The 24,593-nt window shown below is 43.9% G+C and overlaps 1 protein-coding gene across 2 annotated transcripts; it reads left to right on the top strand.

Annotated features, from left to right (window-relative positions):
* The first annotated feature begins 4,660 nt into the window (after positions 1–4,660).
* On the top strand, positions 4,661–23,180 carry LOC115390730 (E3 ubiquitin-protein ligase MARCH7-like). 2 transcript variants are annotated; one of them, XM_030094710.1, is made up of 8 exons: positions 4,661–5,141; positions 13,004–13,054; positions 13,723–13,796; positions 15,494–16,285; positions 16,409–16,589; positions 16,696–16,840; positions 22,695–22,739; positions 22,844–23,180. In XM_030094710.1, the coding sequence occupies exons 1-8, from the start codon at positions 5,055–5,057 to the stop codon at positions 23,164–23,166; spliced, it is 1,698 nt and encodes a 565-aa protein (XP_029950570.1). In that variant the 5' UTR covers positions 4,661–5,054; the 3' UTR covers positions 23,167–23,180. The 2 variants fall into 2 exon arrangements, with proteins under 2 accessions (XP_029950570.1, XP_029950571.1); XM_030094711.1 differs by lacking the exon at positions 22,695–22,739.
* Positions 23,181–24,593: the final 1,413 nt, after the last annotated feature.

Here is a 24,593-nt window from a genome sequence, read left to right as displayed (position 1 = left end):
CTTTCACTTTTCGTTTTTATTATAAATCAGTGAACTCAACAAATAAAATCTTTTTAATTTTATTGCTTTTTAAAAAGACTCATGAACACCTGAAGCGGCCTCAGGAGCTGCTCAGCTACCGGCGAGCAGTAAATAAAGTTAAAGCCGCACTCAGTCGACCTGTGAGCCGATTTACACACACTCATTCACACAAGCTCCTCCTTTTAGTCACCGGTACAGGAATGAAGAAGTCGTCCCACTCCAGGAGAAGGAGATCGGGCCCGTATGGCTTTAGTTTTTATTCTCCATGAGAAGAAGAACAGGAAAGGGAGACATGAGACGCAGACTTACTGGTAGAAGAGGTGCAGCAGCTGCTCTCAGCTCCGCAGAGCCAAATGAAAGCGCTCCTGTGTGTCCTCACGTCCGCTCTCTCCCACAGAGGAAAGAAGAAAAGCAGGTGTGAGATCCAGTCCTGTCACTGTTTGTTGACGTGCACGTTTTTTTTTTTTTTTTTTTTTTTTTTTTATTGAATTCTTTACAGCCTTCAAAGTAGGCCACTCCTTTGTTGCTCATCCTGCAGGCAAATGACACGGGATCCTTGAACTGAACACACACACACACACACACACACACACACACACACACACACACACACACACACACACACACACACACACACACACACACACACACACACACACACACACAGTCTTGTATTTCTATCCTTGTGGGGACCGTCCATTGACTCCCATTCATGTCTAGCCCCTAACCCTGACCCTTACCCTAACCCTAACCCACACCACAACAAAGCCTAACCCTAAAGAAATGTTTTTGCACTTTTACTTTTTTCAGTAACAACAACATGGTCAAGAAAACACTGTTTCTCCTACTTAGGACTGGAAAAAGGTCCCCACAAGGCACGTCGTTCCACGTTTTGCTATCCTTGTGGGGACATTTGGCCCCGACAAGGATAGAAATACAAGAACACACACACACACACACACACACATGTTTGTACAGCTATATGTTGTGAGGACATTCATTGACATAATGTATTTCCTAGCCCCTAACCCTAACCCTAACCATCAAAAATGAATGCCTAACCCTAACCTATGCCCTAAACCTAACCTAAACCTAATTGTAACCCTAAACCAAAAATGAAGTCTTAACCCTCAAAAAGGCCAAAAAAGGTCTCTGAAATAGTGAGGACCGGCAAAAATGTCCTCACTTTCCACAAATTGTCCTCACTTGTAAGGTTAAAAACCCAATGTCCTCACAAAAGGTCCTCACAGCATATAGCTGTACAAGTACACACACACACACACACACACACACACACACACACACACACACACACACACACACACACACACACACACACGGACGTTCAGAGTTCACTCATCAGACTTTGTCCGGTGAACACAGACACACAGACACACACACACACACACACACACACACACACACACACACACACACACACACACACACACACACACACACACACACACACACAGATAAAGGGCTCGTTGGTCTGAGGCCTGGTCCTGGTCCTGGTCTGGGTCACACCATCAGCTCCTGGCTCTGTTGTTTTTGTTCAGTTTCTACAAAGAAAAATAGAAATTTTACTTTTTTCTCTTTTCATTCGAATAATTTGCTGATATACATTCATAAGGTAATGAGTTACACTCTGATACAACTAGTTAAACACTTCAATCTTCCCACAAGTATAGCTGATGTGCATTTGTTTGAATATAATGGTGAGTGTGTGTGATTGTCTCTTTGTGTTTGTCCTATGATGAATACCTTCACCAATACTGAGGCCGTCAAGTAAACAAAGTGGCGTAGATGATGGTTGGATTGATGCTTCAAAGATGATTTTTAATGCAGAATTGATATGGAGTTAGTTTACAACTCCTATAAAATTGCAAAATTAACCAACACACTGTGGGAGTAGCAGATGTTTTCTGTTCATTTTGTCTGTAAAGTCAGCAAGAGACACCCACCCACGAGAAATTGAAAGTATTTAAATAATGTCCAGGAGGAATACGCAAACTCCATATGTCACTGTTTTTCAGTGTTTTTTGATTAATTCATGGTAAATCTTTTTTTTTTTTTTTTTTTCAAGAAATATTTGTCAAAGCTAAACTTGTGTGCATGTGTTTGTGTTGTTAGCCGTACCTTCGGAGCATGCACATTCCTCGCCGAGCATCCCAGTGAGCGTGAAGAGGGCGAACACCAGGAGGGAGAATATGATCGTCGTGGCCTCCAGCTCAGTCACCAGAGAGGCCATCGGCAGTCCCAACGCCGCCGTCCGCTGACAGAGGCATCGGCTGAAATCTGTCGCTTTAAAAAGGTGAGATCTCTTCACAAACCCAAGACTGAGGTATAACGCTTACCCAGAGGGCAACTGGAGCGCTTAGCAGTTGACTGTCACCCTGTGGCTTCAACACACACACACACACACACACACACACACACTCACACACACACACTCACTGTGGTTTTGTTCATCACCATGTGTGTGTCGCACGCTTGCAAGAACTGTGAAGAGCTGACTTACACTCCCCCTCTCAAGTTCAAGTGAGATCATATTAACCCTAATTATTGATGCGCTCCGTGCCAGTGTTGGTGTTGATGCGGAGTTCACACATCAGGCGCTCAAACACATTTATTCAACAGATTTACGCCTGCGATGATGAAGTGTTACACTATTTATTTTATAGTTTAGTGCATCACGTCCAATTGGCTTTAGAACTAAACGTCACAACAGACGATGAAGCTCAGATGTTTTTTTGTTTTGTCACAAATATGGAGTCAGTAATATCGTTGATTTTTTTTGTTTTGTTTTGTTTTTAAGTTGGATATCACAATGTTGTTGCGCCCTGACTTCCCCATTTTCACCGTAGCTGAATGGTGTTGCAACGATGCATGTGTGCAGAAAGGATATGGGCGGGACACCGTGTCCATGTCTTGGACAGCGATCCTGCCTCACTGCGCAAACATTAATACCACAAGTCGACAAACAAATCAAGAGATAAGGCCATAATAAGAGACATAATTTGTATTTGAGATGGAGCCACATGTGAGTGATGCAGGTCGAGTCAGTGGTGGTATTTTCACAGAGTCAGTCTCTTCACGGCGTTAAAACAATCTGAAGAGATAAGAAATAGAAGGTCACTTCAGGTTAAACAAATCATAAAACAACTTAGAAAACACAGAATATTTATGCAACTGCCACAATAAAGCTGCACCAGATGTGCAGACAGACAAGTCCCACTTCAGTTCACTCCTGATGAACTGCTAGATCTACTATACAGGAGGCCAGTCATGTTTTATGGTGTGATTCCATCAGTCTGATGAATTTTACCCAGTCAGAGGTCAGAGGTCAGAGGGGAGCGTTCAGACTGGCTGCAGGGACCGTAGCTGAGGAAACCTTGTTTAGGCCTCATTATGGAAAGAAAAAATAAATCATTTCTTTCATGAAGAAAAAAATTCTGCTTTATTTTGAAAGTTTTAATTTAATTATAAACTCTCTTTTGCCTATTTTGATGTTTTTACCTCATTTTTTAAATAGTCTCTGAACATTTCAGTGATGTAATATTATTGCTCAACCGTCCTCCGGACACTGTAATCCTCCCCTCAGTATCTAAACCGGAAGAGGCTGTCTAAAAGGAGGCCTGGAGATGTTGTTCTGACAGCTACTGAACAAACAGATGGACGAAAACTCAAAGCCCTCGGCCTGCAGCCGTCCCCCGTGTGGAGTGTAAAAGTGTTGCTTAATCAAAGAGTCAGGAGGAGCCGTCCGGCCCGGCGTCTGGATTTCAGAAGCGTGGAGCCAGCCTGCATATATTACACTGGAACGCTATGGGACTTTACTGTGTGTTAGTGCAGTAACACCTGAGTGTGTGTGTGTGTGTGTGTGTGTGTGTGTGTGTGTGTGTGTGTGTGTGTGTGTGTGTGTGTGTGTGTGTGTGTGTGTGTGTGTGTGTGTGTGTGTGTGTGTGTGTGTGTGTGCACCTCTTCACTGCAGTCAGCCACTGCTCTCTAGCGATCACTTCCAAGTCCCACATTTTCCCGTTATATCAATCATAATCCGCATGACCTGAGACAATCTGAAATTGGATTACACCACCCACACACACCTACACATTGACCTACACACATCCTGCTGGCTGGCCGTCTTCTTGTGTGGTTCAGGTACCTCACTCACTTTGAGACTAATAACATTTCTTTTTTTTTTTTTAAATTTCTTTTTCACTTAATGCGAATAAAGAAACAAGGAGCCTTAACATCTGATAGCAGACAAGGGGTCGTGAACCAGGTGTGTGTGTGTGTGTGTGTGTGTGTGTGTGTGTGTGTGTGTGTGTGTGTGTGTGTGTGTGTGTGTGTGTGTGTGTACGTGCATACGTGCATACGTGCGTACGTGCGTGTGCGTCCGTGTGTGTATGAGTAAGTGCCATCCATGTGCACAAGTTGTGTAAGCTTATTAGCAGCACCACTGGTCAGAGGGGGAGATTGAGGTTAGTCTAAGCCCTAATCCTGGTGGACCTTCTGCTTGTTATAGGCACGACAAATCCTGGCTCCACCCTTTCAAGAAAGGCAAACACACATACGCGCGCGCACACACACACACACACACACACACTCTACAACACACATCGTCTGTGCCTCCTTGTTTACTGCTCAGCTCCATCTCAACTCTTCCTCTCCCGTCTCTCTCAGCAGGAGGGTGAAGTCGGGGGGGAGGAGGGAGGGGAGGAGGAGGAGGAGGAGGAGGTGCACAGTGTTGAGTAGTTTCCCAGTCGTCATGACGACCTCACACCCCATCATCTTCGGAGCTGTCTTCTTGTTGCCACGGTGACCTGATCCCGCTCTATCTCCGCTCCTCTCGATGATCCGGATTGGGCCGATAAAGGACAGCGAGCCCGGAGCGCCATCTCTCTCCCCTGAAGGCGGCCGGTGGATGGGACAGCGGCTCTCGCGCGGGGACGCCGATCGGCAGGGCAGGAAGGCGCGGTGAGCCGGGAATGCTGTGGGAGTAACACCGGGGAGCGTTGCCTGGAAACAGCAGCATGCCAGTACAGCAGATAACTGTGGTCCCGGCCAGGGAGACGACCAGCAATGGCAAGAGCGCGCCTCGCTCCAAAGACAAGACCGAGGTGAGTCTCTGACCCCTTGAGTGTCGGTGTCAAGCCGCTGGACTCTAAATGTATGCTGCTTCTCACGGTGGGCGGCTTAAAAGGAGCAGAAAGTTAGCGAGCTTACAGAGACTTAAGATCCCAGTGAAGTTAATTATGTTATGTTGCGGACGGAAGTTATTTACAGGGTCTCTGACTTTTGATCTTGTTTACTGTTAAGTGGGACACATATGTAGGTGTGTGTGTTTTCGTCGCCGCCGCCGCCGCCACCTCCGGCTCCGTCTCGCAGCCTGTCGTCCATCTCTTCCTGAGCCATTCACATGTTGAGTACGGACGCACCCGACAGCCTTTTAGCACCCTTCGCTCTCTCCCTCACATCCCGTCCTATCGCTTCGTCGGACGTCACATCATATCGTGATCAGCCGCATCGCATGAAGCCTCATTCAGTGTCACTTCGCCGCATGATCCTCTGTCACATGTCACATCAGTGTAAGACCATAAGAGTGTCCAGTGTTTTCCTCTGAAATACGATCACCGCTTCGCCTCTGTCTCCCGCATTAATGGATTCATTAAAAATGTGCTGAATTTGTAAAGTTTTTAGAGTCCGCTGAGAGAGACTATTAAACCCTCCGAGCGCTACGCTCTCTTTATGGTGGTGTTACTATGAGCTACAGGCTTCCTTGAAAAGACGTCCAGTTATTTCCTGCTGCTTATCCTGGAATAGATTGTGATCACTTCTAAAATTGTCCTTAACTTACTATATCCTTAAAAACGATGTGAAAAAATTCTGTTAACAAACAGTAAGTAACTGAGGTGCAAAGTCGCTGTTGTAGTATCTTTTTCTCCTCATTCGACTCAAAGTCTCCCTGAGGTTGGGTAATCTGATCGCTGAGTGGTTTGGCTGCTGCGTTAATTGTTGAGCCCACCTGGACGGACCGATCACGTCATTCTCCTGCTGATTTCCGGTTTTTATATATATATATCTATCAAAACCACCCACAACTGAAAAATCGAGAAGAAATTCTCATTAGGAGCTAAATTTCTTCTCAGAGAGACGAGGACAGCTACCACATACTGCGAACAGCTATAAATAACATGCTGTGGAGTGCTCTGGTTCTCAAGTTTGAGTCTTACCTCCTCTCCTTCTTCTCTCTTTTTTTTTTTTTGTCCATGACATCTATCTACTTCTGGCTGCCTGAATAAAAGGAAAATATGGGACACATATTTAAGTGCATGTTTATTGTTAGTGGTTTTACCTTTATCTCCCAGTTGCAGTAGAGAGCAAACAGAAGAGAAAGCACAGCAAGAATAATCAAACGGGTTAACACTTTTAGACAAGTTTCCCCCAAACCACATATTTACCACACACACCCTGCATGGCTTTACCGTTTGTTTAGAGCAACATATGTCCTACTTTGGTTAGCATGCGGTTGATTTTCTTCTAAATGTTTTTTTTTTTTTTTTTTTTTTTCGTGTATTTTCAGTGATGCCACAGCTTGTTTGTGGTCTCTCCAGTAAAGATCACCAGTACACATGTCATTCATACCAAAAACACTGAATAGATTTTAATATTAAATATTCATTGACATTTTACACTTTGAATAAATGCGGTGTCTCATGTGAAGTAGAAAGTTGAGATTTTTTTTCAGACATGTTTTCTTGAACATGTTGTTTTAGGGGCTCTGTACTTTATGCTACTTTATGCTATGTAATATGCTAAAAAAAAAAAAAAAGATGGAAATTAACAGAACAGCAAGATATCCGGCAGCAGATTTATACACTTATCTACAAGCAGAATAAATGAAACTTTATGCTCACTCAGAGTGGATCACCACCATGTTCTCTCACAAACACACACACACACACACACACGTGAATTGGCAAACTGCACCTCAAAGCCACTGCTGCTGGAACCTTTAAACCCGTTGTGTTGTTTGACTCTTTATGAGGAACTTTTACTTACTTACTTTTATTTATTGCTCTTTGAAATTAAATCCATTTACCTTATTATTGTAGAATATTTCAAGATGTTTTCAACAAACAAACAAACACACACACACGGTTATTTGTCATTTTTATGATGGAATGATTACCAAAATTACACATTTTATTTTGTATATTTTAGAAATGTCTCCTCGTGAATTTTTTTTTTCCGGCAAATTTGATAGATTACCAAGTAAAAATGCCTGCAAAATAGATTATTTGCAACAGAGTGGGCAAGCTATAACATTTATTAGCACTGTGTGAAACAGAAGTTTTTTGTTTTCGCTGATATGGAATATTTCTTGGATAATATTTGGTCTTCAAGTTCTCTGGGACACCGTGTGAAGGACGCACTGTTTTGCCTGAGAACTTAAAGACAAAATATTATTCAAGGAAATATTCCACATCGTTCACAATTCTCACAAATTCTAGAAATACTGGACAAACATTACGGATCTCAGTGTCCAGCACCTCTTCAATGAGCTCACGTCATTCATTTAGAAGGTTCAGGGAGGAAGGTGGACGTTGTCAGATTCACTTGCCAAATGAGAAAGGGTTAGTGCAAATCAGTATGACTTTTATCACTGTTGAACTGTTGTCACTCAAAGAAGTAAGCAGAGGAGTCGTGAACACATGTGAGCACAGTGGTGTGTTGTTCATGATGAGCCGGCGTTCTTCCTTTATATCAGCAGGTTCAAAGTGTCAAAGCAGAGGTTTGAGCCCCAGTCTCATCAAAAGCTTGCATTTTCCTCTCAGTTTGGTTTTTTTGCAAATACCAACCAGCAGAGGAGCCACAGAGGCAAAACTAGTGAAAGACTTCAGCAACTTAATTTGCACAATTTAATTTGCAAGAAATTCCATGTAAGAAATATACATTTAAAGAAGGTAACGTAGAAATAAATGCAAAAGAAAAAAAGGCAGAAAATGGCCAAAATCATTAGTCCATGACAATGGAGTAATACGTTCAGAATATATACACGATATTATTTGTGCTTCATGCAATTTAAACATGTTAAAAACTAAATACAAGACAATATATACACACAATAACAAATAAATGTGATTGCCATTTAAATGTATGTTGAAAACTATTTAAAGCTATGCAACAGTTGGATTTTCACGTTGGAAAGTTTAGTTTTACTCTCTCTGTCGTTTGATCATTCATTCATTCATTATTCACTGTGATGAAGGAATTGATTTAAGGATCTGATGATATTCACTGGTTTGTTGGGAGAGGTTGAGATAGAGACTCATTCGTAAACAACAATAAGCACAAAACAACCCTGATCATTCGTAACAGCTGAGTTTTTGATCCAGAATTGAAACTGAGACGCGTTAATAATTGACTGCTTAATGATAAAGAGACACAGTGTGGAGCTTCTGCAGAGCTGCGGTGCTGGAGAACTTGTTGTGGGTGAGCACGGAGCGAGCAGCTGCGGCTTCGCGGCTGACCGTCTAAATGCGGCTGTAGGTGTTTCTGTCGACGTGCCAGACTGCAGAACTAAAATACATGCCTCGGTCCACGCCACATCACTTAATCCCCCCTGCAGAAACATGCACATGTCGTCACACAGACTCACAAGAGTCTGTGCTGCACAGCAGAGTCAGAGTGCGAGCAGAGGGGCCGAGGCTCAGGTAAGTGACCACAGCGGGACGAGAACTCTGAAACGTTTACGTGGAGGGTCCTGCAGGCTGCTCCGGTCCCGTCACGCTCCCTCTCCACTCGTATTGGTTGACTCTTTACTTTTTTTTTTTGAGCTTGCAGGTGCTTGAGTGCATCTTGGGTCAGGTAGGCTGTCAGTTCAGACCGCTTCGGCTGTGTGGCTGCATGGGAGCTCTTTCTAGAAGAAACCAGGACTGATGTATCTTTGAGTTCAAGATGGACGTGAAAGAAATAGAAAGAGATTTCTTCTTTGCAGATGCTGTAGTGTCGAGTCACAGTTAGAGGAGCAAGATTCTGTGGTGCGTGATCTGAGGTTATTATAGCATCTCCATCAGCGGTGCTTTGTGTCGGTTCATCTTTTTTTGACCCTGCTCTCCTCTTGCCAGTGAAATCAAGTTTGCTTCTTGTTGTTTTCATCACGTGACGCTGCTGTCGCCATGCAGGGCTTAGAAATGTGTCTGAGAAAAGATGTGAAGTCGTCCTGTGAGTTGAGTGTCCGTCCCACCGCTTCCTCAAACGCTTTCATGCATTTGCAGAGCAGAGTAAAAAAAAAAATTTCCTCAAGACTACAAGAATTGACTCTGGCATAGGACGGCAGGGCCTCCTCTGCAGTGTGACATCTCCACTATCATGTGATATGATAATTATTGATGACTAGTTTCACTGATTGTTCAATGCAAATCAGTTTGTCTCTAAAGCTTCCTGTAATTTATTTGCATTTGCTCGACAATTACCTCTCTCTCTCTCTCTCTCTCTCTCTCTCTCTCTCTCTCTATCTATCTATCTCTCTCTCTCTCCTTGCTTCTTTTTATGACTTTTCTTAATTTGTGTGTGGCTCAGATTATCTTGAACCCTGATTAAACAGAGCCTGCTTGCTTCGTGGAGAATCTGAAGTCTTGAACAGCAGTGCAAGGAGAGTTAGCAGTCAGCGGCTTCAGACAGTCTCTTAGGCAGCAGTGCAGCGGAAGCAGGACCAAACTGCTCTGCTCGGTGTTTTCAAGTTGACACATTTAATGCCAGAAGTCACTATCAGCTGACAATTATTAATCAAGGCTGACTCATACCCGCACGTGTTCCTTGTCGATAAGTTTAGGTTTCATCAAGTCATCATCAAGTCATCATTTTTTTTTGTTTATTTCCTGTGTGTTGTGGATCACCTTCACCTGAGTAACAGCAGTCGTCTTTTGGCTGAAGTTCTCTTCATCCACACACTCTCCACGTCTTAATGTGTTTCTCCTCTGTTAGAATAGTAAATCTCTCCATCCTCCAGAATTCACTATCTGAGGTACTACAAGCCAAGACATAAACTTCTTTGGTGAAATTGAAATGCCAGCATTTTCTCCAGGTGGCACACAGCCATAAAACATTTGGCCGTCGACGGTGGCTCTGGGTGGAGGCCGGCTCCACCCTCACAGGCAGTCACACACACTCTCATTCACACCTTTTCGTCCGCTCACACAACTTTAACTCGTTGTCGAAGACGTGTTTGCTTCAGTTTTTGTTGGTTTGGTTTGTGTTGTGTTTGTGTGCTGTGAAGACTCTGATAAATAAAGGTTAAATATTTCACTTTATGGAAAATTAAAATGCTCCAAATATTGTTTTTGCATGTCGCGTCATCTTCGCTTGTCGCTTACTTTTGATTTTGGGCAGTTTTGATCTGGCACAGGCACCCAGCTGGAAACATGATTTAAATATTTGTTAGTGTCACAATTACCTCAGCTGTATGAAAACACTCAGTCTGCACATGGTTGGAGTGGTGAGCTCTAATCGATCATAAGCTGTTTGATGAAGACGAGGCCGATCTGTCTTGTTGAACCAACGTGTTCTTTCGATTCGCTCCATGTGTCTGACTCCTCTTAACACCGCCGGCTGCTTGCGGGGAGCGTTTGCTTTGACTCTGAGCAGGACAGCTGATTTAAATGTGGCCATCAAGAAAATCCCTTGATCAGCTTAGATGATTCCGTCTTCTGCTTGTCAGTGTCTCCCTGATTTATTTCAATGATTTGCACAGAGTGTACCCACAGCGGCTTCTGTGTGTGGGCTGGCACAGCCAAGATCCTTTTTCTTTCCTTTTGTGTGTCAGAATATAAAAAATAGAAAATCCTCCTACATGAGAGCAGCGTCTTTAAACTTAAAAAAAAAAAAAATCAAAGTTTACGTGTCCTTAAAATCTCCCTGTGAAGTTCCAGGGGATTCTAACTAACTCTCAGCAAAGACTTCTTGAAAATCAAGGAAATGAGTCAGTTCATTTACCAGAACTACAACAGTTTAAGTCAGATTTACCCAAGTTGACATTGTTCCGTTCTGTTTTCTGCAACCTTAAAGCCCACCGAAACTCGAACCCAAGACCCCCTCGCTAAGACACAAGAGTGCTGAACACTGTACCACTGTTCAGCCTCATTTTGATCCATCTTAGATGATAAAAATTGAGACGTGTTGCAAATCTGTAATCTGAAAACTCTGTGTGGAGAGCGCAGGTGGCTGAGAGCGGACGAATGGACAGCATGGCTTAAAACACACACAAGTTCATTATCGACGATGGAAAGCATTTTTTCCTTTCCGTACATCCTGGTCATAAGCTGATGGAACATTACTTTCACTTTCCTTCACTTCATCTCTGACTTAATTTTCCACTTCCCACTCACTACAGCAGCAGACAGTTGGCAGGTGATCAAACTCGTCCTCCAGGCAGCCGATGTGCTTCCACATTAAATGCTCCTGGAGCTGAAGACGTGTGGTTCGGTGCTGAGGACAAGACCGGGTTTGATCCCATAATGCACCTGTCTGGCCGTACTGTCAGCTGTGAGGCTCCTGGGTGGAAGCTGAGGAAGGCAGTTGTAGGAAAACACATGATTTGAGTGCAGGTGGTTTTCTAGTAGTTGATGTAAAAGTTTCAAACAGCAGCTTTAGGCTAAATGTCACTGAACCGCTCTCCAAGGCTATTTCTTTAGGTATTTTTTTCTATCATTTGCTTACTGTTTATCTATATATCATTGTATTTTTAAAATCAACAGTACAAACAGACTCTTACTGAGTTTGGATTCCTGCCCAGGTTCTTTACACGTGACTGGGATTCAAGGAGAGGTGATTGTTTTCGTTAGCTGGATCCTCGATCAGACGCCTCATTGTCTTGAGACTTGCGTAACGCGCTGACGGGCCTGAAATGAGGCTATGGATGGTCTGATGAGTGAGTTCAAGGTTGAACTGCTGAGTTCAGACGAGCGACGCTTTGGGACGTTCCAGAAAAAGGGCCTTAAGTTGACTTTAAATAGAGACACATTGCAGAGCAGTGTCTTGTGCACTTAGCGGGACAACCAGGTAAGAGGATTGGCTGGCTTTAGCTCAGGTCACAATGAAATGGCAAGGACGAGCGGCAGCCCTCGACTCCTGATGGCGGCTCTGAAAACGTAAACAATCGTCAATGAAAACTGCATTTCAGCAGCTGGTGTTAAAAGCCGCTTGGCTTTGTTTTTAACAAAGCTTTAGTTTTTCTCGTATGTCTGTAAGATGCACTTTAACATGAAAGCATGACAACATTCCTTGAAAGAGTCTGTTTTGAAATGTAGCAATGTTTTTGTACAAAATAAACATGAAATAACCCAGTCTGAGGGTTGAATTAATATATGAAATCGATCAAGTGACTGCCTCTTCTGGATTTACAATCCTGCATCGTACCTGTTAGCATCGCCTACATTTCTCTGAGGTATGAACCGGTGGGCCAGCTTCAGATCTTCTGTTGATTAATCGCCTAAACACTCGGTCAGACAGCATTTTTTTAACAGTTCAGATGACTTTAACTGATAATTTTTAGTTAGATTGATAGATTGAAGTGGTTACAGTTCCTCATTATGCAAAGAATTGGACGCTTTTTTGAGCTTTTTGATGTTTTAATTATTAGTGTCTTGCAAACTCTTTGTGTCCTGAAGTCACCTCGGCTTTATGGAAGTGCCTCCTTTTTAAAAACATGATAAACTCAGTTGTTTTATTCCTCCAGTGCAGAGCTGTTGTGATGGTCTGAGCATCAGGCGACATGACTGCAGTGAAATACTGTTTCAATATAATTTTATTGTTATCTCTGCTGTTGTGCGCCTGGAAAAAAAACAAAACAAAAAAAAAACAAAAGAGAAGAAATCATTGGTGTGAATACCTGCGGCTGCACAGCGGTGACATTAAATCACTACATCTGTCTCTGTGTTGTTTGGCTCTAATGATTTTCTGTCTCGGCTCCTCTCGGCAGGGGAGGAAGGCACCTGGGCGCTCGGGGAGCCGCTCCAGCAACATCTCCAAGGTAACTGCTCCGAAGGGCCGAGATCGGGGTCACAAATTGGTGTGTGTGGTAGCGTTGTGTATCCAGGCAGAATGTGACCTGCAACAGTGTTGTGAGGCCGTATGTGTGTGTGTGAGAGAGTTAAGTGTTTGTAAAATACCAATATAAGGTCACAATAAGGATACGTCAGTGTTTGATCACCAGGATGCTAAAATGCTTCAAGCTTTACTGTTTATTGCTCTAATAGAAGATGGCTGGACGGATAATCAGTCTGAATAAACTTCTTCCTCTCAATGTGTTCACATCTTAATTTCTGTTTCTGACTCTCAGTTTCACAACTGGGCTGAAAAACCTTATATATTAGGTGTTTTTATTTGATTTTTGCAACAACACAGCTTCAGTAGGTTATATTTTTTCCTTGTTATTTGAATTTTTTAAGAAGTTGCAATAGAAATAAATGAGCGGATGGCAAATTTATTCTTCTCTCACACTTTGAAAACCCCTGGTCAGAGGCTGGGCTGAAAAGATTTTGGGTTTTAAGATTTGTTTGAATCCCCTGAAGTTTGTGGGGTGTGTAAACATGTGGTTTTGTGTATGAACGTGAGCTGGTTGTTGCTGCTAACTGCTGACAGATTGTTGGTGCTTGCAAAGCAACACGGGATGAAAACACAGGCCGTTGTATGTTGCAGGCCAGCAACTCTACAGCCGGACTCACTACAGCCTCGAGGACGTCGATAACCCCATCTTCTCAGGACATATGCAGGTAAGACCGCTGTCTCTTTAAGCGCACGTACCCGAGACGAAACCTTGAAAACCACTGAATTCACCACAGCGCTGCACAAACAGCTCCTCTAAATCCCGCCGAAGTTCTCCCTCCCTCCGTGATATTAACGTGCAGAGTTTAAAGTCTGCTTTCCACTGAGTGGGAAACTGAATTAGTTTGGTCTGCTGCACCCCGCGGGCATAACAAACCTAAAATGGATGCTGATATTCAATGGCGCTCCAACAGAGAGGAAGATGACTGATTGCAGGAACGGGATCCTTCAGCTTATTATACCCAGCGCCGGTGTGGGCGGCGTGCTGGCTGACACCACTCCTTTGGCTTCGTGGTCTAATGGCCGCCCTGTCTTTTGGCAGCTTGGACGCATATGAAGTGTGTGGGGTGTGTGTGTGTGTGTGTGTGCGTGTGTGTGTTTGTCACTTACCATCCTCACTTCCATTCCATATTCGCCGACTGCCTCTTTAGCGGGATAACAGCAGCGAGCCGCTGGCGTGTTTTATGCGATCCATTATCTGGCAGAGGCGTAACTTTCCTCCCAGTCGGTCATGAACTGGTGGAAACTGTCCAACTGTCTGACGTTCAGATGAGACTCTAGCAGCAGGCATGAGAGTGGACGGGTTGGTGTTTTTACAGTTATTAAACAGTGTGGGACTGAGGAGAATCTCAGCCCGTTTCCACACACTCACTGCTGTAATCAGGTGTAACACTGTTGTTTCATTGCATGACAATGATTGAGAAATCATTTGATAGTTCAAAAAAACAAAAGAAAATACCACCATCTGTTTCCCATATTGCACCCTAACCGCATATGAAATCTGACATGTTCATTAGAGACCTGCTGACAAGTATTTCATGTTGTATTATTTGGGCTTTAATCTTTAAGCCTGGTATGTTTTAAATGTGTGCAGCTGCCTCAGAAGACTTTCAGCATAAATATCTGAAAGAAATCCCACTTAAATTTACGTTTTCAAGACAGTGAAAACATCACAGACTTTATTTTTTACAGTACTTTTATCAGCACATGTTGTGTTGAGGTTTATGTCAGGAAAATATTCGGCTCGAAACCTTGGAACATTTTGGTATTTGGTAATAAAAGGATGAGTTCTGTGATTTTGCTGGTATTTCAAGTTTTTTCATCTCAAATCCATTGATCAGTTCAGATAAAGTGAAGTAATGTCTTTTGTTGCCACAGCTTTTCAAATTTTAATGGATTAAGTTATAGCATACAGCTTGTCCGTATTATCCCCATTAAAGTCTTAAAATGTGTGTGATGAAGCTGGCTGAGTAAGAGTGCAACCTAAATCAAATTTCAGGCTTTGTTTTGGGTTTTAAGGTCTCCTTAAAAACTTGCAGCAAACCAAACACTTTCATTTTAGATTTTTTTTTTTTTTTCTGGAGCAGCTTTTAAGCCAAAAGAAACTCACATTTAAAAAAAAGATTAAGTTCCATGTTAACAATAGTGCTTCAGCTCTCCGTTTGTGTGAGTTGATCCTGTTATTATCATGTTTCATTCTGTGTGTTCAGTAATGTCTCATTCATGGCTTTCCCATCTTGTTTCACTGTAAGTTTACACATGTCCGTGTGTGTGTGTGTGTGTGTGTGTGTGTGTGTGTGTGTGTGTGTGTGTGTGTGTGTGTGTGTGTGTGTGTGTGTGTGTGTGTGTGTGTGTGTTTGTTTAGTTCTGGCCAGCTGACCCGCTTAGAAGAGGATGCTTCTGAGTTACACGCGCACGGCCGGCACACACACGCCTCCTCTGCCATGACGGTCGCCGGCGCCTCTCTGGCTTCGTCCTCTCTGGCCCAGAAAAAGCAGGTGAAGCGGCGCCACCGCCGCAAGAGGAACAGCTGCACCGCCTTCGACTGCGTGGAGACCAACGGCAGGCAGGAGCAGAGCGACCGCAGCCTCAGCTCGGACCGCAGCGAGCTGGGCGAGAAGAGGGAGCGCTCCTTCAAGAACCGGCGGGAGCTCCCGCCCCGCCTCCGCTGCTCGGCCGCGCCGCAGTCCGACTCCTCGGAGGAGGACGGGGCCAGGCGCCACGCCCGCAGCTGGAGCAAAGAGAAAGCCAGGAGGGCCCGCCGCCGCAGCGGGAGCAGCCGGGAGCGGGACGCCGCAAACTGGCGCAGGGGAGCGGGCGAGCAGGCCGACATCATGGAACTGCAGTCGGTGGGCTCGGACGAGGGGAAGGAGAACCAGCCCCTGGTGGAGGACGGCGGCGGCCTGAAGAAGCGCCACAGCACCAGGAGCTCCAGGAAGAGAGACGGCCGCGGCTCGGCCAGGGAGGGCTCGCACAGCAGGGAGAGGGAGAACGTGGCCGCCAGCTCCTCGGACGGCGAGGAGCTCATCACCAAGAATTACCAGGAGAAGGGGTCAGGGGGCGGAGACATGTCGGTGCCCACGCCGCAGAAACACTGCGGCATGAACGGCACGACGCCGCAGTACTGCTCCGACGACTCTGAGATGGAGGTCTGCAGGTCAGTGTGCTTCAGCTCCGCGTGCGCAGGGGCGAACCGGGACCGGGTTCGGCTGAAGTGAAGATGCAGTCGGCGGTCTGACGGCGTCCTCGTGACCTTCTCCTGCCCTGTTTCTGTTTGTAGGATCTGCCACTGTGAGGGAGATGACGACTGCCCGCTGATAATGCCTTGCCGCTGCACGGGCAGCCTGAGTTTCGTGCATCAGACCTGCCTCAACCAGTGGATCAAATCGTCCGACACCCGCTGCTGCGAACTCTGCAAGTTTGACTTCATCATGGAGACGAAGCTCAAACCTTTGCGCAAGGTACGCACGCAGCAGCAGCGGCGGGCGTCAACAGAGGATCGTCAGGAGTCTGAACACAACCTGCCTTCATCTCTCTGATTCTGTTCCTTCCCTGTGTGTCTTCCAGTGGGAGAAGCTACACATGTCCAAGAGTGAGAGGAGAAAGATCTTCTGTTCAGTGTTGTTTCACCTGATAGCAATAGTGTGTATGTTGTGGTCAGTCTACATTCTGATCCAGAGAACCACTGAGGAGATCAGGCTTGGGAAGAACGGTCAGTACTTTCCCCCTCTCCTTCCTTTCTCACTCACCAGAGACACGCAGTGTGAGACAATCACAATTTCTCTTATTCGCTGAAACAACAGAACAACTCCATGACAACCTTGAGGTACCCTGTGGTATTGGCTTCACATTGATCCTGCTTAATTATAGAGCCAGTGTGTTGGATTGAGTCCTTTCTTGGCCTGGAAGAGAATCGACAGTGGCTCCAAAACTGGACTGAAACCTAGAATGGGTTTCGTCTAACAACAGAAACACAACATTGAATAATGGTGAAAATGACCTGATCTGAGAAGTCTTTTCCTTCATTCTGACTGCTGCTATGAGTCACAGTTACTAGCAACCATTAGACATGCAGCAGAAAATGACGTAACTCTTAAAGAGATGCCAGCGATGCACTAAAATGACAGTTAACGGATTCACATAGAGGTGAAATGCTGGACGACGTCCACTTTCTCTATCTGTCTTTTAAGCCGGCCACACACTACAGGATTTTTTCAATCTTCCCCGATTCAGACACCACACACTACAAGACAGCAGAGGACAGATCGCACCCGATCTTCCTCTCCTGATCTTCTAGTGTGTGGTGTCACTCCGGAGCAGAACACACACTAGCAGATTCTTCAGCCGAGAATCGGCTCCTCACTCCTCCAAATCTCACGTCGTCCGACGTGACTTCGTGCTGTTTCCCTTCATTGCTGTTTTTACATTCATCTCCACTTTCAATAATAAGTGGAGAACTCATTCGTTCCCTCAGTTCATTCATTCACATTGGTATCGCTCCTTCAGTGCAGACCCCCACCCGCCGTGCGCACGGAGCACGGACTGTCAGCACCTTGTTAGAAAATTTAAATGTTCCAGTACAGAAGAGGGAAACATAGTTTCAGATCATTTTATTATAATTTACATTTAATAATAATTCAGCTTATTAGCTAATCTGTTTGTATGTTTTTTTGTTTTTCTTTTTTACTTTTGAGTCTCGAGTGCAGCAGTAGAATGAAGTTATTAGCAGACCGTGTCAAATAAAAGCTACTTTTTTAAATCTTTTTTAAATCATCAAATATCTTAAATCATTCTTCATGTCCACAGATTTGATAGTTTAAATCAGAGTAAAAATACGTTGATTAGGAAAGTTTCATTATAGTCCGCTCTGTCTCTGAGGGCACGGAATCAGTGGAAAGTTTTTTTTTTTCTTTTATTATTATTTTTTTCTTCCCCATTCTTCCGTGATGGTAATAACGGAGATTAATTAAAACATTGGGATTATTGCAGGACTGGCGGAGATGCAGATATTAGATCGGAGTTTGGGTCTGAATGGAGGATCCAGTTCATCCAGGAGCGACAGGATTAACCATCACTTTCTGCACAGCTGAGTTTAGGAGCTCTGGCTTTTCTGTTTCACTGTCATATAGTGAATATATTTCACAGATATATATTCATCATCCAGCTCTGACAGCTGTGAGTGGATGTTTTTAATCAGCGGCACCTTGGTGAGACGGAGCTGTTCATCCAATCAGAGAGCTTTATTTCGAGGGTGTGGACAGCTCTACTCAGAGCTGATCGGCGCCTCTCGGAGCGCACCACACACTACAGGATTTGCAATCGGAAATATTGAACATGTTCATCATCTCCGATCTCCCCTTCCGACGCCTCCCGAGAGGCTCCGACCGGAAAAAATCTCTCGGAACACACCGCACACTACACGAAGATCGGACCCGAACTCATTTGCATACTCCCGACAATCGGACCCTGTCGGCCTCGATCGGGAGGAGAAGATCGGGGCAAAATTCGGCCCGATTATCCTGTAGTGTGTGGAGGCCCTAAGTGGAGGATTTTCAGCTCATTTTTCAACTCCGCCCTGTGGGATCATCAGTCCAGACCAGGCATTTACATGTTGGAGCAGATTAGAGTCATAGATTCACCTCAAATGCAGATTTTTGGACTGGAAGAAAGACAAAACTCAGATTCAGTCCCGAGGGTTTTCCCCCAATATAAAATCTAACAGAGCAATGCCTCCATTCTCGGCCAGTAGTCAAACTTCATTTCTTTGTTTCTTCGTTTTGATGTCCTCCTGGTCGAGGCAGGTGAAGTCCCATCTGTGTATTATTTACACTGACTGTCCCTGTCTCCATGGCAACTTTGTTTACATTCTCTCATCTTTTCTATGACACAGAGCAACACTGATCCGAGCGCACGGTTCACAGCACCGGGGTTTTGTCTGGTAGCTGCGAAGATATCTCCAAGGAAAAGCCATATATCTGATATAATGGAGAGTTTATACAGACTTCTCGAGCAGCGGCGGTGGATGTTTGTCACAGAGGAACTGATTTCTTAAGGCTTTTCTTCCTCTCCAGCAAGCCTGAGCAGTGAATAGGAGCAGGACCCACTTCTTATACATCCAGATATGAAAGCTCCTCAAGGTGAAGGATCTCACCTCTGCTGTTACTCAGTGCCACAACATCTTTGATTTGGCAGCTCTCTGTTCGTTCTTGAAAGAAAAAACAAAACCAAAAAAAAGAAAATAAGCCAAACTCCGCCACCGTGGTTAAATTGCCACAGGGTACACACAGCTTCTTCCTCTTGTTAAACCTTTCAACCTGCGTGACTCTGCTGATGTGACTCAGCTCTCCTCTGCATGTTAGACGTCCAGTTTCAGACTTCCTCCAGTCAGTTCGTGTCATGTTAAGTGTTTAAATGATTTCCACTCCTCCATCATCAGAAATCAAACACATCAACACTACAGATGATCAAAGGTTTCTCACTTTTTCATGTTCAGTATAATAACGTTTAAAAAAAATGTTTGAGATTCGTTCATTTCAAATCTGACTTCTGTGAAAATCCGGATTCCAAAGTAGAAGTTTTACAAACTGGAGAAGAAGAAGAAAGTTGGGAAAAGTAAGATAAAGTAAGAGGTGATTCTCAAAATGTGGTAAATAGGGGATATCAGAGAGCTTTTTCTCTGGGTGAGTTTTTCTAATTAAGAGTTTTAAAATAATGATGGTTTAAAAAATTGGCTCAAAAATAAACAGCTTTGTTTTGGATTTCAACAGAAAAAGTGAAGAAGAGTTCACTGCTCATCCTCCCACTCTTTAAGAATCCCTGATTTATGAAAAGGAAATTTAAATTATGAAAACACTTTAAGAAATGTGACTTTCATTTAGTTTTTGATTGGTATGCTAATGCTTGAAGCAGATTTTATGGAGAGACATAACTTGTCTGTTTCCTAACAAAAAGATGCTTTTCCTATTTACGTCCTGTTATTTTGAATTCACCAAAACAAACTTCTCATTAAAAGCTCTGTAAGAGGAATTAAAGTAGTTATTTCTGTCGGTAAGTGCTGCTGAAGTGAAGCTCTTTGGAAGAAACAGCCTTGAATTTGAAAGAACACTTTGGAACGACACTGAAGAGTTTGAATTCCAGCAGCGTTTGCAATAATAATAATGCTTCAACTCTCCTTCACTGGATCTATTTTATTCCTAAAAACACAACAAACATTTTTTTTATTTTTATGGCTGCTGCCAGTACTTTATTGTCTGAAGTAAGTTACCTCAAATAACCTCGGTACAAACAGGGTAGAACAAAAAGACATTTTTAACGAAATGCTCTTCATGCAGAGTTTCTTTTAATTAATAAATGTTTCATGATAAATGTGGGTTCGAAACAAAAGCTTTGTTAAAGTTCTTCTCAAAAAATTTAATTGATATTTTTCACTAATTCAGACTGTGAACATTTTTTTTTTACACTTGAACTGAAATATTTCATGTCTTTTTTTTGAGTCCAAATCATTTCAGAACTGTATTTCATGACCATCAAAAATACTTGAATGATTATATTTCATAAGATCAGATGTTTTTCTTTTTTTTTAATTTTTTTTTTTTTTTTACCAGAGGCCTTCATTTTCACAAAGAAGATTTTAAAATCACTTCAAGGCTTTTACTGTTTGTTGATGAATATTAAAATAACTGGCACAGCACTGCAGTTTTCATTTCTAAAACAATTTCTTGAGATGTGCCTGTGACGTTACACAATACGATGACAGTCATGGTGTAAAAAGCAAAGAAATACACAATGAAACACATAACGTGAGCTGGGTATGTATGCAGAGGTGGAGCGTGGGTCTCAGTACAGAGGGGGCGGAGCATTCTCGATGGGCTCTTATGATAGTAATTTTACCATTCAAACAATTCCTCATGCTACCATCAAACAACACACTAATGCTCACTTTTATTGAGCCAAGCAAACCTTTATGCCTCAGAAAGCAGAATAAAGTCACAAACCGGTTCACAAACTTGTTCTGAAGAACAAATACACATATACACGCGCACATACACACACACACACACAAACAAATGCAGCCTGACAGGTGTCAATCTCAGAGCGTCCGCTGTCCATGGTGCTGAAAACTCAGATAAAAGCTCACGGGCTAAATCGCTGCCATCTTTGATACAGCTTAAATATAAAATGAACACAGCTGGTCTAAAATTACACAATCTATTCAGATAGATATAGACACAGCTATCTATATCTTTTGGAATTCACGTATATTAGAAAAAAAAATAGACTCGGCGGTCTCTTATAGTTGAGAGCAACACAAGGCACATTCAACTAGGCAGGTGTTTAAGGCCACAGCATTCTGATGAAGATAATATTTTTGAAGGTTTCACTGACTCACCAATGGCTCCGATGTTAGGTATTGGGTAGTACCGCTAGCGGCTAGCATAGTGTTTAGCATACTGTTTAACTTCCCTCCAAAGAGTTCAGATCAAGTGCAAAAGAAGAAACTCGTTCATGCCGCACAGCCAATCAGCGCTGGCTTACAGCTCTGATGCATTCATGGACAATCGAAATGTAAGAATTGGCAAATTGGAGCCCACGATCATATGCGTATACCTTCTCGCACACACTGCACATTTTATTATAAGAATTGATTTACGAGTAAATGTGAACACATCACATGAAACGGAGCCCTATGACCTTATGGGCCCTGGGGCGACCGCCCCCTTGACCCCACTCTGCCTCCGCTACAGTATGTATGTATAAAATACAACAACTGAATATTAAAATTTCTGGTGTAGTGAAGATAAATTAGACGTGGATAGCCGTGGCTTCCCGTTGACAGTGTGATCCTTGTGTCGGCCGTAGTCACCTGATTGAGACCCCTCAGTGCTGTAGAACACTCGTGGTTGTGGTGTGTTGTGATCATAACATAGGATTTAACATTAGATGAAGAAAACATAGACACGGTATGTAATAAATAATAATAATAATAAAACACCTCCAACATTTCAGTGAATATTAGTTTGCAGCCACATTTCCCCAAAAAGTCTGGACGCTGTGTGAAATGTAAAAGTCAAAAGCAAATCATTTGAACACTTCAATTTTTTTTAAAATCATCCAAAATCAACATGATAAATGTTAAAGTTGGACATTTTGGATTCATCTGGAATTTGTTGAGTAGTATTCGGTACAAAACAGGAACAGACTGCTGGTTACAGGTTCAATATAAAGAGCATCTTGGATAAGTTATAAAACATTAAACCTTTGAGCTGGTATAGCAATGCAAAGACCTTGGAAACTCTTTTGTGGACGCTCCTTATTGTCATTAGAAGATTGAGAGAAATCTCTGTCCACAGAATCTACATTCAACATGTCTTTTTGTATTTTGATTCTGCGAATCCTCGTTTTAAATGATCTGCAAATTCTCCAGTTTACACTCCACACAGCGTCCTGGCTCTTTCTGGAACTGCGGTGCAGCATTAACTTGACAGCGTCACTCTTAGCCTAGAGCAGTTTTTCCTCAGACACTGTAGAAATAAATAAAGAGAAACTGCACTCACTCTTGATTGCAGACGAATTATGGAGAGTGTCTCTACTGAAGTACTATTCACCGCAGGGTAAGCACAGCATTGCAAGCACCAAGCATCATGGTCGCTGACACACCCTGCAGGTCGACTCACGCCTGCTGCGTGTGTGTGTGTGTGTGTGTCCCGTCCCTCAGGTGTGCTGGAGTGGCCCTTCTGGACCAAGCTGATCGTGGTGGCCATCGGCTTCACCGGCGGCCTCATCTTCATGTACATCCAGTGCAAAGTCTACCTGCAGCTGTGGCGCCGTCTCAAAGCCTTCAACCGCATCATAACCGTGCAGAACTGCCCCGAGAAGGACCTGCACAACCCGCTGGCCCGGCCCGGCGCCCTCAGCAACGGCAGGCACGAGTCCGTGGAGGTGCCGGTGAGCCTTGCCCCGGCCCCCGCCCCGGAGGCACAGATGGACTCCGACATGTCGGTGGAGGGCGCCGTAGCGCCGGCTCAAAACCCCGTCTGACTGACTCCTCTCCTGCTCGACGGGAGCGCTCGGTCACTCCCCGCTCCCCGAACCACGGCGTGAGCGCGGCGCGATCCCCACTCCCGGGCCGTTTTCAGTGTTCTCGGCTCCTGCGCTCGCTGAACTTGGGATGCAACCGATGGATTTATAGCAACAATAAAAAAAAAAAAACTTCCTCCAGCAGAGAAGCTGGAATGGATGTTGGAGTGCAGAGGGGAGAAAGAACAAGTGAGGAGATGCAAAGGACGTGAGAAGAAGCCATCAGCAGAGGAAGCTTGTGACGACTGTACTCATGTGGTTCGCTGCCACCGTTTTATTCCCGTATGCACTTTCTCAGCCTGCACTGACATGAGTTACTAAGTGATGAACACCCTGTTAATGCTGACAAGTCAAGGTCTCAGTATGCTTCAGTCAGAGCCGCACAACTGCGCCTGACCGCGCTCGTGCTTTTTGAAATGTGTTTTTTTTGTGGGACGTCCAATAGCTTTTTTGATGCTGTTGCGGCTCGTTATACTGTTGCTTGATAGATTGGATGATTGAAGTCTGAAGAAAGACAATGTGTTGGCATCTTAACAAACGACAGCCGGGCACCTCCTCCTCGTGGTGGACACACACTGCTCTGGGACCACATCCCCTCTCCTCAGTGTGGTAGTGGTGGTCACTCTGCTTTTAAAGGTGCCAATCAGAACCCCAGTTCCCAACCTGTGGGAGCAACTGCTCATCCCACCAATGCTGATTCTTTAAAAAATTGACCATGTACAGTATATAGTTTGGCAGCGTACGGATGAAGGGGAAGTGCTGTGTTCAGAAGATTATGGCCCCGGGGTCACTGTGCAACTGACTGCACTGAAAACAAATCCCCCTCAGATCGAAGAAGTCTCAGAACCCTTTGAAACGCATTGCTGCACTTCACAGCTAACATTAGTGTTGCATTTTTCAAATTAAGCCATTTTTAATGGGATGACTTTTATCAGCCACAGAAGAGGAAACTTGATTTGAGTTTCAGACTGATGTAAATAGAAAGTCAGACAGTTCCAGTTCTGATGACGTGATTTCAGCAGTTTGTCACTGCACAGTCCCATTTTTGAGTTTTAAGCTCATGCAATGGGTTTCGGCTTACTGGACCTCTTCAAAGTGCAACGGAGCCTCATCAAAGAAACACTTTTTTTAATTTCACATTATCAGTTTAAAAAATTGTGGATAATATAAATTCAATGAAAGGGATAAATCTGAAACCTTTTATCTTCCAAATATATCTTTAGGAAAGACGGTGCTCCTCTCATTACAGTGAAACGTACAGAAATAAGCACTTCTATCGTGCATTTTAGTACTAAACTGATTTCAATGCTCTTTTCATTCGCCTGTCACGCAGCGTGCACACCGCAAGCAACGATTATAAACTTGAACTTCAGTGTCTTATCCAAGGA

Source organism: Salarias fasciatus, chromosome 6 (assembly GCF_902148845.1).
Source record: "Salarias fasciatus chromosome 6, fSalaFa1.1, whole genome shotgun sequence".
In the NCBI taxonomy this organism is placed as follows: Eukaryota; Metazoa; Chordata; class Actinopteri; order Blenniiformes; family Blenniidae; genus Salarias; species Salarias fasciatus.
The sequence above is the reverse complement of the archived record's forward strand: the minus strand, read 5'-3'. Positions and strand labels throughout refer to the sequence as shown.